Source organism: Phymastichus coffea, unplaced genomic scaffold (assembly GCF_024137745.1).
Source record: "Phymastichus coffea isolate CEN01 unplaced genomic scaffold, Cenicafe_Pcof_1.1 PCOF00045, whole genome shotgun sequence".
Classification (NCBI taxonomy): Eukaryota; Metazoa; Arthropoda; class Insecta; order Hymenoptera; family Eulophidae; genus Phymastichus; species Phymastichus coffea.
In genome coordinates, this window is record NW_026706856.1 from 1,821,468 (window position 1) to 1,839,540 (window position 18,073).

The following is an 18,073-nucleotide window of genomic DNA, read 5'->3' on the forward strand; positions in this document are numbered from 1 at the left end:
AAAGATATATTTAGATGTAAACATTTTATCACATGTGAGAAAAAATTCGTCATCCCTTCATACCATAAATATTTTTTATATCAAGTTCATTTAGGAAAGCAACATTTTGATAGAATAATCGCAATGGCAGTTGTCTGCAACGATATTTTTTTAAATTCTTACCTTTTTAACATGCAAATATATAATTCATTGCATATTTTGTTCGATAGGTACAGCAGCAGATTCATCCATTAGTGTCACGAAAAATTTGGAACATTCAAAAAGATTTATAATGACTATTAGTATAGTTGATAATGTTATGTAAACGCGGTTCGTCAATAAATTGAATTACAAAAGTGAAAGAAAACAAGAAAAATAAAAATGTAGAAAAATATTACGAAAAAGAGAAGTTATACTGATGACGAACACGATGACAAGAAATTCCCTTGATCAAAGTATAGCCAATTGGTGTGATAATAAATTTGGAAAAGATTTAAATCAAAAACTGATATGATCGAGCACTTGCAGACCAACTTGATCGATAATTACTGTTGAATATAAAAAATAAGAAGTACAGGAAAATCAATAAATAAAAAAGCTGCATTCGCTGCATCTGCATTTGCTTGAGCATATTATCAGATCATGTTATGCTTTGCAATTTATTTTTATTTCAAACTCATTTTTTTTCATCATAATTTTTGACATTAAGATATTACGCTCATATACGATGTATAATAATACTATGTAATACTATATAAGTTGTTTTTTATACGAATCTAATACAAGCTTTTAACACCATATTTACTTAATAGAATGATGTGAATTCTGCTAATAAAACTACAAATATTAGTGTCGTTTCGTTATATTGAAATCACTAATAAATACGAATGGTGGTTAATCGGTCTATTATATTGTACGATTATTACGCTTCAATTCATCCCACTAAAGGATTCCTTTTATTTGTCTAACACTCATCGTAGTTTTATACCCTCCGAAATTTTTTTGTATATAAATAATCTTATTAGTCACACTTATTAAGTACGAAATTGGCTTTAATAAAATAACTTAAGAATCTTGAAATGATTTTGTACTAGAAAACAAAAAACTTACATTTCAAATAAGATCTTGGCAAAGAAATAATCAACGCAGAAACTTTTCAATCGAAGTAGCAATTATTTCTGTATCTCTTGTATCTGACGCTTTGATACTACCGAAGGCAGATATATATAATAATTTACAAAAATTTTTGGAAGTAGCATCAAGTTTTACGAATTTTTACGAGTTCGATCACAATTTCACCCTATGATTGGGGATCTGTTATATTTCGATTACACTGACAAATGATTTTCATACAATTACATTTTAGCGATATAAAATCAATTTTAAAGATAACAGTCTATACATAAATATATATCAATTAATATTGAGTAGAGCTACGTTACAAGTTTTGTGAAAACTTATTTCTCAGTGTATTTACAAATTTTTGTTCTGGATATCGCAGTAAACGTCAATGATTAATGCTAAATATATTACAAAATTGGAAATCCCTATTAGAAGTTTGATTGTTCGAACTATCCATCTTTTAATAGAAAAATTATCCAATCTTTTTGTTCATTATCTATAAATACAAGTAATCACAACACGCCGCGGAAAAGAAAAAATGGAATAAGTGCGTAAAGAGTGAAGGAAACAAGATGATAATAAAAGGTTTGAGTTATATTTAGGCGAGATTACGTAAAAATATGTACAGCGTTGAAAGTTATCCCAGTTAGAAAATAAAATCTTGGCAACGAGTCAAATCATTAATTATTATATTCGCGAGCTACACTTGCGAATGCTACATCAGTCGTCGTATTGTATGATGCTAAATATCCTCGGAATAAATATGAAGCTCGAATGATCGTGAACGTTATATACAAAAAATTGAATGTGCGAACAGCGATGCACTCGTGGGCATCGGATTGCGAGGAGGCGCGCGCGACCGAGAAGATAATAAAAAAAGAAGGCTCATATCGGAAAAAGAAGCGAGCGCTCGGGGTCTCTAATGCCTCCTAATGTGATTCTGCGAGAGTTGGTAGATAATGAAATTGTGGAGAGCGGCCTCGAGTGTCTTAAGAAAGCCCTGCCACTGACCTTTCTCGTAGTTGATTTGCTTCTCCTGCTGGCGCGCGTTGTCGGCGGCGACCTTCAGCAAACCCTGAATATTCCTCAGCAGGGTCTCGGTACTGGAGACCGAGGCCGGATCCGGGGTGACAGCGCCACCCGTACCATTGCTGCCACCGCCGCCGCCGCCGCCGCCGCCGCCACCGCCGCCGACTCCGTTGCCGGAGCTCGTCTGTGAAACTGCCACCGCCGCCGCGGCGGAGGCGATCTGCGAGTAGTTGAGAGCCTGCGGGCTGTCCGGTCCGGGCGCCGCCAGCGGCAAGTTCTCCGGCACGTCCGACATTTCTGCGAACACAGCAATTTCAAGCGTTTCAAGCGTTTCAAGCGACACTTTCCGAAAGCGTTGCGCATCCTGTAAATTCACGAGTGCAAACTCACGGCGCTTATCATCTCTGACGAGAGTGCGCATTAAGCGATGACCAATCGGAGTTGCAACGCAAGCAAATCGATAGTGGGCAACAAGTAGATTTTTAGCGGACCGATCGCTTACTACTTCCAGGCACGCAAACTCATAAGTCAACCGAGAATCGTTGTACACGTCTCGAAAAATCCTTTTTGCATAAATTATTCGCAATGTATACACTATCGCGCAAGCCGAAAAAGAAACGATGGAAATTCGAGCAAAGCGCGTGCAACTCAAAGCTCGCACGGATAAATAATATCGGGCTCTTTGCGGTTATACGGAAAGGAGGTTTATTGTCGGCGATAATTGTAATGGAAGGCGCGATAATAGACTCGCGGTGGGCGCCAGCTCTGGCACGCTTTGGCTTATCTGTCGGTTTTCTGAAGCGAAATCGGTCTCTCTCTCTCTGCCTCTCTCGTTCTTTCTCTGTCTCGCGGGCAAGCGAACGCCGCCCGGCAATAAGTCTGCGAGCAATGCCGTTTCGTTGTAGGTGAGCAGGCGCTGATAATTAAAAGACGATCCAATAAAGCACCTATCTGCGGCCGTAAAGCAGCCGGCGCGAGCCACTTAGCCAAACCCACACACAGGCGCACACTCACACGCGCGCGCGCGCACGGACACGTAACATACTTATACGAGCAGAGGCATAATTCGCCCCCGGGGAGGTCCTCAAATCGGCGTGTTCGCGGCGACGTCAAAGATGTCGAAGCAAAGCTCGAGATATATATGCGGATTATACGGGGAAAAAGGCAAAACTGGTTGCCGTCAGGCGCACGTTGCACTTCTGCGACGACGACGTTTTACGTGCACACCGCGCGTTTAATGCCTTCTATATGTGAATTATTGCGCCAGATAGCCGCGCTCAAACTTCCCGTTGTTTTCTGTCAATTTCCTACTCACGATTGCTCAGCTATAAACTGACTCGCGAGATAATGCGCAAAGTAAAATAAGCGCGCGATGCGCAATTTATGACGGTTTCAGCAGTGCGCAAAAAATATTTTGCGAGTACAAACGCCAACAATTACACAGCAGATCGGCATTTTGGAGTTTGATAAGTGAGGTATATTTTATCGGCGCGACGCCCAAGCGGACGTGTAAAGGCCAAAGACAAAGCGCCCGTGCCCGAGAAAGTTGAGCAGTCGTAAAAAAAAAGTACCGAAACTGGCGGCAAATAAATTTGGCCGCGAGTGAGCGTCGGCTGCAATGGCTCGAAAAAACACAGGGAGCTCCCTGTGGGCCGTATGTTGGCTCGTGTCGCGCAGCGTGTCGCTATATGCGAGAATACCAGAGAAAGAAAGAGAGAGTTATCCGTGGGAGTCTACGCGCTACACGCTCACGGAATGCCGTTCTGATTTAATGAGAGAGAGAAAGTATACGAGTCCAAGTGTATTGCCGATTTCTATTGGCAACGCTAGCTGCCTTTTAGATAACGGAGAGGCCCCGCAAAGTTTTCTACGCTTGGCCCCCTTTGTTGTCGTGCCACCCTGAAATTTAACGCTCTCGATAGGCTTCAGCGATCCTATAATGCGCTTTCGTCAGAGTGAACTTTGCTGTCCATTTTAGCCAAATGCTCGCACTCCCGGTTTATCTAAATTGCCGCGGAAAGCTTTTATTCTTCCGATTCACTCTCTCTCTCTCTCTCTCTCTCTCTCTCTCTCTCTCTCTCTCTCTCTCTCACTCTCTTGCGCGGAGCATGTATTAACGCGAAACACTCAAAAGTCGGTTCAAAATTCAATTGAACTAGACGTCGGCGTTTATCGTTCCTTATACATCAAAACGTAACTAAATACTCAAAACACTATCGCTTGCCTGTCAAACGTTCTTTCTCGTGTTCTCAATCTAGGCACTTTTTACTTTAATGCAAATACAAGAGAGAGAGAGAGACGATCATGTCGTTCGATCTCCAACTGTCACCTGCTCGCGCGCAGAAATGACGACGATCGCTATCGATGACACGATGGCGTTGTAACAAGGAGGACCGACCGCGCGAGAAACGAGAGCAAAGCAGTGGCAAAGATGATCGATGAGTAAGCGGGTCAGAGGCCCGTGCGTCCCGTTTATATATCGGTATATTTTCTACGCGCACGCATGCGTGAGATTACCAATCAACGATCTTCTTTACGCGCAGGTCCCAATAAGAAGAAGAAGAAGAAGAAAACTGGTCTAATTATCAAGCTCATTATTGGCATTATGTTATTGGTTGAACTTTTTGGGTGGCGATTTCTCATGGATCAGTCTAATGACCTTCCAGGCAATTAAAACACGATAGAGAGCAAGATGCTGTGCGGTTATTACGATGATGCATGTATTTCTTGACTGAAACTTTTAGTATTACTTTTGCCTGTTGTTCTCGCCTTAATTGCTTTATTAAAGTATCAGATTGAAGTTGTCGGTGTGATGATGTACACTCGATTTGTAGTGAAATAATCAAAACTATTCATTCGAAAATTTACGTTCGTTTAACTTGTAAATTTTATTGAAATTGGACAAACTTTCGGTAATGGTACTTTTAACGATATAGCTTGAAAAAATACGTCACATTGTCGTGACAATTGGATGAACTGTAACGAGACCGTGAGACCGGCGATCACGTCAGTTGCCAAGTGCGAACAGACGACAGCACGATAAATCACACATTTGACTGTCATCGTGAGAATGAAAAGAACAGTCAGGCACCGACCTTCATCCTTCTCGTGATCGTCCTCGAGATCCTCGGATAGATTGTCCATAATCTCTTCCTCGTCGTCTTGCGAATGATGCGACGCGCCAGCCTCGCTTCCGGAGTGCTCGCCGACGCTACCACTGCCTGCCGTCTTTGACAAATTCAATACTGGACTGTGACCATTTGAAGAGCCTAGAAAACAAAAGGGAAACTAGGCTTTAGCAGTTGCTCGTGACTGAGAAAAGTCACGGAAAAATCGCGAGGTGTAGATAAGTCGTGCTAGAGACGCGGCCAAAAGAGAGATAGTATAGAGTTCGCCTTGACAAGATGATGGATCTTATTTGACCGTACGATCCACGCTCCCCATTCAACTTCGCCCTTTTGCTCAGACTCATCCTTTTTGCTCGTACGCTAATCTCTGCCCCCGCCCGCTCGCGCCAGTTATTCAGCCTCTATACTTACTTTTTCTGAACTTCGTTCCCCGCCACCTTATTCTAATTAATTCGATTAGGACTCAGCTCGTCAACTGATAATCAATTTTGCATAAAATGTCTCATTGATCAACATAGCAAAAATCATTCCGTTACTACAGGATCCAGTTTTAAAAAATCACCATACACGGATTCGTCGTAGCAATTGTGTCTTTATTTGGTCAACGCTTCAGGGATTTCCAGAATCCTCGTCATTAGGACTAAAGCCAATCATTTATAAAAATTATTTGTTTCTCCCTCAATAAGTCAAAAGGCTTACTTAATGTAAAGCCAAAAATGCACTTTGTTACAGTAAAAAAGGAGAAAGGAATCTAAAATTATATAAAAGTGTATTAAATATGTTATACATCAAATTAGTTACCGAGACATGATAGAGACTATATTATTTACCTTATTCAGAGATAATCTGATATCGCCAAGAGTTATAAAATTCTCAAGTTTCATTGTATCGGCCTGCCTATTCATATTATTTTGTGTGTAGCAAATATGTATTATTTCAGAAAAATTTACGCTTTTTCTTTGATTTTTCAAAGTCTAAAATTGTAATATCAACATTAATAGAATAATTGCATATTCTGCTACAGCTGAGTGTATATCATTACTGCGTACACTAAATTTATCTACGATTTTTTACAATTGTTACAGTCAGTCCAGTCTTTTCTTTTTTGTCAACCCTGTCTTTTCCAATACAATGAAGTAAATTTACGTGTGGATTGATGTATTATTAGATTATAACATGTATTGAATAAAATATTGTTGAGTTTAGTAATCAAATGTTTGATATATGGAACCACTGTAAACCTTTTTTTAATTCTGTTACTAGTATTGGAATTATCAAGATTTCTAATGCCATGTGTATACTGAAACAGTTAGTATTTGTTATTTTTATTTATATACTGGAAAGGATGTTCTGTAAATAGTTTTTCAATGGTAGATAAATTTTCATTATGAAATCGTTTATCAGAGAGATGGATAATTTTCTCTGTGAAATTTTGAATAACGGTTTCTTTGAGCACTAGGAGGGTATATAGGTACGAATAATATACAAATCTTCCTGAATAGTCGTTTCACTTTTCATTAATATTAATACAGACTTAGTAATAATTAGGGTGAAACATAAGTGGACATTTCTCAGATGCAGGATGAATTTGAGCTTGAATGAGTTTCTCATCGGTAAATTTTGACTGACTTTCCTGAAACGTTGACCAAATAAAGACTCAGTTGCTAGGACGAATTCGTGTGTGGAGGTTTTTCTAAATTATAGATTCCACCTCCTGTTTTCGTCTAGCAACAAACATTTATTAGCAATCCAAGAGGATAACATTGTCCTAGTTAGAGTTATTTCCAAATGAAAAGAGCCAAGGGTAAAACCGTCGAATAATTTTGACGAGAGTGATCCTCCACGCACATAAACAAACGAACGAAATAAAATACACAAGCGAACGATAGATCATCGAGCATTGAACCGCGTATAGCGTTGACTTGCACTCTCCCTAATTTGTCTTTCTCTGTGACTGGCGCGCTGGCGCGAGCGCGCGGTCAGTATTGGATACCCGAGCATTTTAATCCTGACGTGGATGGATTCTGTTTGGCTAGGCTCTCGTACCCCCGGCCCCTCATCCCCATCGCGCATTTCTCCGTTTTCGCGCGCCAAAGCCACGGGCTTGTTGGTTTCCGTTTCCCGAGTTGCCGATTTATTCGCCGGAATTGCGCTCGCGACGCGGAACACTGTGCGCGCGTTGGGGAGACGGCCAAAAGTCCGTGTGATTCGAGCCGAAAGGGTTTTAGCGATCCAGATTAAAATGTTCCCCGGCGACCCGGTCGAATCGAGCTCGAAGGAGGAAAGAAGAATAACAAAGTAGTTTGCTAATCGTCGGAAAGTTTACTCGTTGAAAGAGAACCGAGATTGAATCATGGCGAATGTCCGGGGTGAGTCGTACGCTGCGACCGTTGCAAATTTGGCGTAAACTTACCATTGTGCGAGCTATGATCCCTCTGCTTGTGATCCAACGCAAGTGCCCTTTCGTTTTCGCCCCGCTCGTCTCGTAATCTACAACACAAAAGTAATCGGCGGCATTTAGCGATCTGACGAAGCAAGGCAAAGCAGAGCAGGAATTTCCAGATAAGAATTTCGTAGGACTGCGTGATCGTCCATCCGTATTCGTTGCTATACTGGGTGATCAATTATTTATACAGCAAAGCGCGTCATCGCTGGGGTTTTTCTTCTTCAGCTGGAACGCTCCGGAGGCATAGCATTGACCTTGCATTAACTACTGGCGCGCGAGTATACGTAGGGAGGCTGTGTGTGCATCGTCATAAATTATTCAGTAGACTTGGCGATGTAGCAGAGTGGAAGGGGAGTTAAAAACTCGAACGCGCTCGATTCAGCTAAGTCATTGGAGTTTAATTATAAATTATTTAAGGCGAAGCAAGAGAGGCCGTGAAGCGTTCGGTGTCTTATTTATCGTATAATGTTGACGTCTTATGCAACTAATCGGCAAGCATTAAGAGCAATTAATTAACGAGCGGTAGTCATGCTTAGGAGCTAAGTTTTTAGTCGAAGGAGTGATTGGGAGGCTGTGCGTTGGGATGAAAAGGAAAACTCGCGGCTCGTCTGGTTGGCTTTTCCCTATCTCTGTCCAATGAAGCGCAAATTACACTCGGGGGATATATACTTTTCCGTGGGCGCGTATATTCGCGGTGTAGCTGCTGCGGGCGTTGGCACCTCGAATCGAAGCTCGAAAGCGCGGCGGCCCATTAAGTAAGAAGTTAATATCATTAAACGTAATATTGGGCGCATCTGGGAGCCACGGAGCACTTACCGACGCAGCGCGCGGCTGGCGACGCGCTTTTCAGAAGAGCTCGTCGTTCTTTAATTTTTTAATGAGAAAATGCTTTCAAAGAGCCCACAGAGAAATACTGTGTCTACGAGCGATAAGTTACCAGCAGCGTTAAAGAGAATGGAGGCAGCTCTCCCATCCCTCCCTTTTTTGCGCCGCGCGCTCGCGTCGGCTGCTCTCTCTCTCTCTCTCTCTCTCTCTCTCTCTCTCTCTCTCTCTCTCTCTCTCTCTCTCTCTCTCTCTCTCTCTCCGCTTGTGGCCGCGCGTTTTTCGCCTTTTCGCCAAGCGACCCTCCTGCCGCCTACTGTCCTTCCGCTCCCGTCTCTAGTTTTCTAATTTCGTTTTCATATTTTAGTCGCTGCTTCGGCCTACCCTTCGTTCGAAACGTTCCTTCGGCAGCTCGCTTCGATGAATCATCGTCGGCCGATTGGCTCGTTCATCGCTTATCTGAATAACATCGGAACACGTAGTATTTTGACAGCCTACCATCGTAACTCTTGGCGCGAGAGAACATTCATCCCAATTTAATAGTTGCCAAACAAAATACTTTAGGTTCGGGAATTAAATTCAGTACGTGCTCGAGCGAGCGGCGAAACGCTCAAGCTCTCGGTCCGTGAGTCTATATAACGACGAAACATTCTTTCCTTCAACGTGTACACGCGGCGGCAGCGGCGGCGGCGACGGCGACGGCAGCAATATCGGCATCGATTAAGCGCGCAAGTTTCGCGCGCGCAGTTTCGCCAAGACAAATTTCATTTACGACCGCGATATTGTCGCTCGTTCGTTCACGATCGAGGCCGTCAATTAAGAAAGTGTTTGATTTGGGCGACAAGCCGCTCGAGTGGCTCTCTCTCTCTCTCTCTCCCGCTCTCTAACTCGGTTTGGCCTCCGTTGATTACATTTTAATTAGTAATAGCAGTCAATCAAGGCGGAAAGAAGATTGTCCCTTTTAATTAATTTTCTCGTTGAGTTTCTGTAATTATACAGCTTTCCTTTGCGCCGCGCTCTGCCATCCATTTATTAGCGTTTCAGCAATGTTCACAGACCAGAGAAAAGCCTCCTTCCGTTCCGTTGCTACTGCGAGAGGCAAAGCACAGCGAGTGGCGTGCAGATTCGATTCGCTGTCGAGCACCACGTTGCAATATAACCCAAGGACGCGCACTGTATATATGCAAGAAGGTGGGTTATTAAATTCGTAATTAGTCGAGTATTGCACGCTCGACGTCGCGGCGCCCTCGTTTCACTTTGACGTTCAACTGTTCATCGACTTTTGCAGGGAGTAGAAGCTGTCGATCTACGAGTACCGCCTTGTAGCCTCCACGACTGCAGCAACAATCGTCTTCGGCAAACCGCTCGATCGACTGTCAGGGCCTGTCGATCTAATTCTAAGTTTCCCAGTAATACCACCAAATCGGCCGCTCAACGCGTAAACTCAGGCGAATGGCGGCTGCTCGTTGTCATTCCAGAGCGCAAGCCAGATATTAGTTTGATTATAGAGATACGCGAAGAGCGGCACGCTGATCACGGACAATAAAGCGCCGCGGATCATTCCCCACTGCCGAGGAAAGTCAAAAGCATCGCCGGCATAGCATCGGCATAACGACGACAACAGTTGTAATTTCGACGAGAACAAAGCAGCACCCTCCCGATATGCTTTTGTCGCGCTCTCGCGAGGTATGTCACCGATGCGCGTACAGTCGCCGGCGCCGCGCGCCAAATCCCAGCGCTCGAGAGTTTATCCGCGACGCCGCGCCGGCTGTGTCGCGCGCAAGACGGGAGCGCCCATCGACGTGTCCAGGTGTCCGCTGATCGGTCGATTCGCGAAGCCGCGGCCTGCACGGGCACGGTTTCAGAAGACAGACGGCACGAAAGCAGTGCGCAGCGCCAGCGGCGGCTCTATTCCTCTCCCACGCCTCCATACGTATCCGACGTGTGCGCGGTTAATGAAAAACATCGAGAGCGATCGCGTCCCTCGTCGACGTCTCATTCCCGACTACGGCGACCTTTGATAGACCGACGCCCAAATCGAATTAGGCCCAATAGGAATGATATTTCGCTGGCTCACTACTACATTTGTACAAGTCCCTGGAGATATGCTTACGGATATCAGCGACGGTATATCGAGCTTGCGCCAAACATTTATCAAAGTTTGCTCCGGGGGAAAGAAAAGGAGAGCGAGGGAAAGCGGCAGTCAGCCGTTCTCTTCTCGGGCATCCAATCAGCGGATTGCACGCATTCCGCGGCGAATAAGACGTTTCGCCAGATCGGGAATCAATACGGAATGGAGCCCGCTGGCCTCGCAGGCCGGGATCCGGACGTGCGCGCCCGTTGAAATTCGCTCTCTATTCGTGAATCATCGCGAGCGACGGCTTGGCCCGCGGAGAGAGCAGCGCATCGGCAACGATCGGCCAAAAGAATGAAAAAGCCTCGACAGGCGGAAGTAAATTAATCTCGAAGCGCCGAGAGCGCGAGAGAGTCATTTATCACGAGTCGTTTATGAGTGGACCGAGTGGGGCTGGGAGTGGACGACCTTCCGATTGATACGAGCGCCCATACGCAATCGTCTATCAGAGTCGACGCGAGCCCGAAAGAGGTTGGAACAACGGACTCATTTGTTATTTGCCTCGACTGCTGCAGCAGCCTTCTTCTTCGCTTTGCTCCGAGCGACCCTCCAAAGTCCAAAGTATACGTACGACGGCAAAGACGAGCTCGCTGATGAGTTTCGCGCGACTTTTCGCTCGCGGATTGCCTTTGCGCAGCCTAATCGTCGTAGCGCCGTCTGGATTTCCATGCATACGCGTGCCGACTAATCGCGTGACGCAAGCTCAATCTCAGTTCAGGCGCGAAGGCTGACGAGCAGGACGACTGGCCGTCAATCGAATCCCTGCGACTCGTGATTTGCATGTCCGCAACAGACATTCGCAGAGCGCGCGAGTCGTGCGTAAGCCGGGAGAAAACGGTCCGTCGTCCCCGCGCGATCGCTCGCTCTGTATCTCAGGGCGAACAAGCCGAAGCTAGCTAATTATGTATCCCCTGCGGGACCCCCGCAGACAGGAAATGAGACTCCCCGAGTCTCTCTCTCTCTCTCTCTCTCCTTTTCTCGTCATCGCCTCCCGCTTCTCGAGCTTGCTCATTTTTTTCCAACTTTGCACGGCCTAATTTGCGCAGCTGAATAATAGCAAGATTGCCGCCGCCCGAGCAAACGTCAACGTTTGGACGATGGCTCAACCAAGTGGCATCGACTCGCGCGACAGCAGCGGGATTCGCTGCAACGCACTCGGATTAAGTCTTGGGGGACACACAGAGAGATACGCTCGGCGAGATAACCCGAGTTTATGTCCAGAGACTTTAATTAGACAGTGCCGCGCGGAGCCGAAGACACTGCTGCCTAGAAATGTTGATTGAACTAAATTGTTTTCTCGAGGCTCTCCGCGCGGGAATATAAGATTGGCCGTGGCAGAGGGCGCGAGAAACAGACAATGCTGATTGCGCCTTGAGATAGCGCTCGGCCCGGAGAGACGCTCGATGCTCGGTCGAATCGCTATCTGCACGCGCGCCGCTTCTTCTTTCCTGCCTTTCAGCATTCAATTTCTCGTGATCGCATTCGCGCGCTTTAATTACGTCGGGATTTCGTGCCCTCTATTTGCATCGAGCTCGCCTACTCTGTTATTCGCTGAACAAATCGAGGCATTGCCATTGAATCGAGGCAGCCATTGAAACTCGCGCTGGAGAGCAATAAGAAAACGGCAAACATTCCTCGGCAGCGCGGAAAATGCCGCGGCGCAAAGCCCGACAAGCGTAATATAATTCATGGGCTGGGCGACGCCGAGTGCCATTGTGTGTCCGTGTGTCGGCACAATGCTGAAAACACCGCGAGACTGCCGCGAGACTGACGCGAGACGAGGCGCCTTTTGCTAGCGCACCGCGAATCGTAAAGCCGGCCGAAGGGCGTCGTCGTCGACGTATCGCGCGCACAGCAGGCTAGAAAGGGTTTGAATTATGAAGCGCGGCGTATATCGATGCCAGCCTGCTCACCGCTACGCGTGTGCGTGTCGCTCCCGAAATAGACTAGAGCCGTCGTCGGAGGACGAAAAAGCTGAGAAGCCGAAAACCATTGGCCGGGACCCGAGTTCCTCGATATGCGCACGCCTCGTAAAAATATCAACGCGTGCGTACCGTGACAAGTGGTGTTTTTCAGTGGGCGTAGTACGCTTGCGGATGCGCGCCTAATTACGAATGCACGGGACCCGCGGCAGGCGATTACTAAGAAAATAAATGTAGTTACGAGTGCGCGTACACGGAAAGGCACTTGCCGCCAAAATAAAAAGAAAACAAGGCGCGGCGCGGCGATCGCGCGCAACGGCAATAGCGTATGCAGTATTGGACTGCACACGCGCTCGGTAAACAGCCTGCGTGGGGAGCCGTGCCGTGCACCCACCACCCTTCCTGCAATACGTGCGGCATATGCCTGGCAGGCCGTGACGCCGAGATAACCGCTTCGAGCTTCTGTATCCTCCCCTTCTATGTATCCCAATATGGGTGTGCGCGGTGTGCGCATCCGCGAAAATCTGCACGTGTCGGCCACCACTCGCGGCTTTTTCTCGCCGATTATATTCCTCTTTTTTCTTTTGTCGATCATTCTGATATCTTGATAAGCGCGATGATTTATCGCCGCTCGAGACCTTGGTTTTGCGGAATCGAAGACTGTTCACGACTGCAGTGCGATCTTATCGCACAGCGCTGACGAAAAGTCAGTCCGTGCGTTCGAGGGTGGCACCGTTATTTTTTCCTCTGCGGTGCGTTATCGGTGGATTTCGTGTTTCTATGCTTGTGATTTATCGGATGAGAGTAGCCGTCGAAAATGCCGAATAACATTTCGAAGAATTACACGAGCCGCCAAGAAAAAGCATTGAAAAAGCTTCCAGCAGATGTGTGCTCGAACGAAGGATGAAAACTACGTTTTTATGACCATAACTTTAAAAAGCTGATCCACAGCCCTAGGAAGAGAAAGTACACGTATAGGCACTTATCTTCCGCAAGTGCGAATCAATAATAAATGATTCCAGGCACAAAAGGACACAGCTAGCCCTTGCACCATCATTTACCAGTTTTATTGCGGCGCGAATTCCCTAGAAAAGAAGGAAAGAGAGAGAGAGACAGGCCACCCCTCATAGGTATGGAGTTTGGCATATTTGCCGTCGAAAAGTAGTCCCCACACGCGGATAAATCAGGATGACGCGAAAATAAAAATCACTTTCCAGCATTGTGGCGGCCTGGATGTGATATGATTCGATTAAGGGCCTATCGATGCACCCGCATTGGAAGACGAGGCTTATCGCCGCCCCATAGCCAAGAAAGATACGCATCCCCTCCTCGTACGTCCGGGGAATTTCGTGTACATGTTCGAATGCGTATCCCTTCACCGGCGCGCTACAAGTCATCTATTTTTGCTCGGTTTTTCCCGCGCATGCACGCCGCCCTTACGTACGCCAACCTCTTATTTACGGTCATTTACTTTATGCGTTTTTGCGTCTGCTCGTGCGAGCGCTGTGCTTTTCCTTTTTCCAGGTTTTACGCGTTGAAGGTATCCGATGCCCCCGTCGTTTATGGAAGAACGCGAACTATCATCGCGCACCTTCGTCATCGTCAAACTATGTCGAATGTGACTTTTGTCTCGGTAAAAAATCCGATCCGCTATTATCAGAGACCCTTGTCTTTGCGGACGGCAAGCGTAGTCCAACAACAACCAGTGTTGCACGAGTATCGATCTGATGTTTGGCTAAGGCGATGGTATGCGCGCGTGTATAAATAATTCCATTGCGATTTAACCCCTTGTGCCCCAGGCCTTGCTCGTGCCGCCGAAAACTACTACAAGGGGCTCCGATAAGCTCCAAATGCGCAACGACGATTCAACAACCCCTCTTACATCTGCGTGCACGCACGTATCGTTTTAGCTTTTTCCAAACTTTATTTAGTTGGCTCAGCGCTTTTTGTCATTTTCTTCAATATTCACTTGCAGTTTCAGATACTACGCTGTTTCTATGCTCAGCTTTAAAAATTTATCATTTCATCGGAAATGCGCCTTAGGAAGCTCAAGCTCGTCGGACGCGTACAAAAACTATAAAATACGTATAATTTACTTTCAATCGATTTTAGAGATCGTAACGAGCCTTCCGTTCGGCATACGCAACTGATCTTTTGTTTTCTCCCCCTTCAATGTAATCTCAACGCTTTTTATATTCGTGATGTTGGCTGTTTTCGCGCACGGCAGAATGGCGCTGGCAGCATCGTCATCGAACGGTCGACTGCTCAGCCGTTAGGCAAAACGCAAATATACCATCGCGCGTAGTGATAGGTTGGTACCTCCTCTTCGAGATCTGTAGAGTCGAGATATAGAGCTCGCGGCTCTCGAAGCTTCCCCTTTTTGATTTTCATCGTCGATCGAAGAAAAATACGCTCAGCCAGTCGTATCCGCATACGATTTTTCGCTCGCTTCGTCCCCGAGAAAGAGCGAACCAAGCTACTTCTCCGCAGGCTAAACAGAGAGAGAGAGAGAGAGAGAGAGAGAGAGAGAGAGAGAGAGAGAGAGAGAGAGAGAGAGAGAGAGGCAAAGCTCTTTTGAGCACTCCGTTTTTATATCCGTATTTCGATGATGCGAAGTACGACTTGGGCGCGCGCGCGTGTATGTGCTTGATGTTATTATCATACATTTTCGGCGATATGACTTTAAATGTAACTTGCCGGCTTGCAAAAATAAATCAATGCCAGGTTTGTATCCATATCGATTCTATAAAAGTAATATACCCCACGGCTTATTGAACTTGCTTGCGCCTATGAACTTTACATTATTAACTTGAACAAGTGCACGTAAAGAATCGACGACAATTCTTGAAGAAGAAAAGAGTAATAGAATAAAAGTCGACGCAATGAATATAAGGAGAAATCGCGAGAGAGCAAAGGACGAGGAAGGTGGCATGGAAAAAGGCAGCGAGTGAGCGCGAGGACGTGTACACGCGTAAAAAGCCGCTTATCTGCTTTGCGCAAGAATAGGATTCTCCGGGCGCGCTTCCGAGAGCCATAACCGAAACGGTAACTGCCACCCCTCTGACTGATCGAACTTATTCTTTTGCCACGCGTGCGCGCCGATAAATGCTTTCCTCGGCGGCAGCGGCAAGCTGCAAATGTCATTTTTTTCTGGAAAATTGAATAGTAGTTCCAAATCGAATGCACGCGCGTGTATCTATACTCCCTCGCCGCTCAACTTTCTTCCACGTGTTTTTTTTTTATCTCAGCCGGGGATATTCGCTATTTTTCTTCGACTCGCGTGCGTGTGCGCGTGGGCTTTTGCATTGCGCTTCCGTGGGGATATTACTTTTTTTGCCTCGGCGAGGGGGAAGAATCCTTTTGTGAAAAGTTTTTATGCCATTTTTCTGAGCAGTCATCATAATCGAATCATGTCACGCGTGTGACTTTCACTTTGACTTCTGATCGCATAAACGTCAATGCCGTTCCAATCTGCTCCTACTGCTAACCACAATGCTCGCGGCTGGCGACGACGAGGCTTTCCACGGGTTTGCAGATAACAGGAGTGAAGCGACGAAGCATTTTTCCGATTTTCAATTTGATGGACTTTGACAAACGAGCAGGCAGCCGCGCGAAAACAAAAAGAACTCGGACGCGGCTCCTCGTCGAAACTTAATATTTGGAGCATTAAACATCCAGAACGTGGGCAACCCTTTTTCGCGGCATCCCCCTCGCACGCAGCAGCGCCACTTTGTCTCGCTCTCACGTGAGTATATTAAGCGACACTCGGAATTACAAATAACAAATTGCAATTTGATTCCCCGCAGCAGCCTCCGGCTTGCGCGCGAGAGGGTGCGATTTATCATTAGAGGCGACAATTTGCCGACAAGCTCTCACTTTCGCGCAAGAGAGTTGGAATTCGGTGACACCCTCTGGCGATCCCGCACCATTCCCTTTTTCTCCGACTCGCTCGGCTCGTTTGGCACTCGTCCGTCCGCCGAATTATGACTTTTGCGCGCGCAACCCATTTTTAACCTTCTCTTGTTTCGCTCTCTTTCGCTAATTGGCATTACAAACTGAAGCTCGTTTGCAGTATATATGTGCTTGGCTTGTAACAACGGAAACCGCTGTTACTACCGGTATCAATCATAATTTTTACGATTTTCGTCGTGCACATATCCTGTAGCAATAAAGCGCCAAATTTAAGAGTCCAAGGGTGTCGGCCTTTACTCCCGCCAATCAAACCAGCGTTTCCGTAAACTTAACAGCCCTCAAAGATGAGCCTTGTATCATTTTCGCACACCCATGTCTACAGCAAAGTTCAGTTCGTTCAGGGCGATGAAATTTTTAAAAACCGAGCCTTTTCCGACGCTTAGTCGTTGATGACTTTTCCGGCCTCGTGGTTCGTCCTGTAATTAATCGGCGCACAACAAACACCCACAACATCGCGGTCAATCCTGAGATTTAATTAATGGCATTCAGACGTGAGTATTGTTCACTGGCGAAATTTGATTTGAAGCGCGCGGGAAGCCGCCGCATCGAAAATTGAAATATATTGTTCTCTATACCCTTAGCTGAGTAATTAATATTTGCTGTTCAACGGCGTATAGGATTCGACATTCCAATTTGATTTCGAGAGGAAGATTTTCGCTTGTCGCCGAACCGGAAATCCGAGGTGAAAGCTCGAAAAATCACAACGGTAGATAAAATACGATAAAGAGCCGCCAAGTTTTCATCCGCTTTTCCCATCGGTTTATTACATCGCGCCCTGCGCGCCAACGCATTTCCAGAGCCGAAAGAAATAAAACGAAGATCCCAAGAAGAAAGAAAGAGAGTGGGGCGTAAGAAGTTGAGAGTAAAAAAGAAGAAATAAGAGCGTAGTCGTAGAGAAGGGAGGTCGAGAAAATGGCAAATGAAAGGCGTAGCATAGTTGCTGCTTATAGGTAGCAGTGCGCAGAGGAGGGGGTCGGTATATTTTAAGAGAGACGGATAAGAAGAAATGTATGGCCAAAGGCGCATCGTTCCCTTTGCTTATACACAGATACACACACACACGCGCACACGCACACGCATACACGTATCGATCGCTACGGGCTGACTTTAAAATTCAAAGAGACCGACAATAGCTTTTCCCAAGGAGAGAGAGAGAGCAATATCATATTCCCGTTCCTTTGGTTTCATTGTCTGCGGCGAATGGCGAAAGCCCTGCTAATAATAAAAGATTGCCGGGAGTCGAAGGAGGAACCGACGACGAGAGTCGTAACTTTTAGGCTGTACATCACCGCCAACGCTAATGCGCGCGCTCAAAAGTTTCGGATTTTCGGACGAATTTAATATTTCAGGCACGAAGCGCCGGGCATTCACGAGACGATTAGGCGGCGCGAGTCCGTGTAGCGAAGAAACTATATGTATAGGTACACGTGGACGCCGATGAGAATGCTATTTACCGAAAGCGCAAGCCGGAGCCGCAGATGCTTTTTACTGTCTCATTCGTTAGACTTTCGAAAATTGC

The 18,073-nt window shown here is 46.1% G+C and overlaps 1 protein-coding gene across 4 annotated transcripts in view; it reads right to left on the reverse strand.

The window, feature by feature from the left end:
* LOC131664726 (dachshund homolog 2) overlaps positions 1-18,073 on the reverse strand; it is a 173,399-nt gene that overhangs the window by 58,106 nt on the left and 97,220 nt on the right. For all 4 annotated transcript variants that reach the window (XM_058936035.1, XM_058936037.1, XM_058936036.1 and 1 more), the window contains 3 exons: positions 7,672-7,748; positions 5,226-5,399; positions 2,113-2,427 (listed from right to left, as the gene is read on the reverse strand). In XM_058936035.1, the coding sequence (XP_058792018.1) occupies positions 2,113-2,427; positions 5,226-5,399; positions 7,672-7,748 (566 nt within the window). The remainder of the gene's footprint in view (positions 1-2,112; positions 2,428-5,225; positions 5,400-7,671; positions 7,749-18,073) is intronic.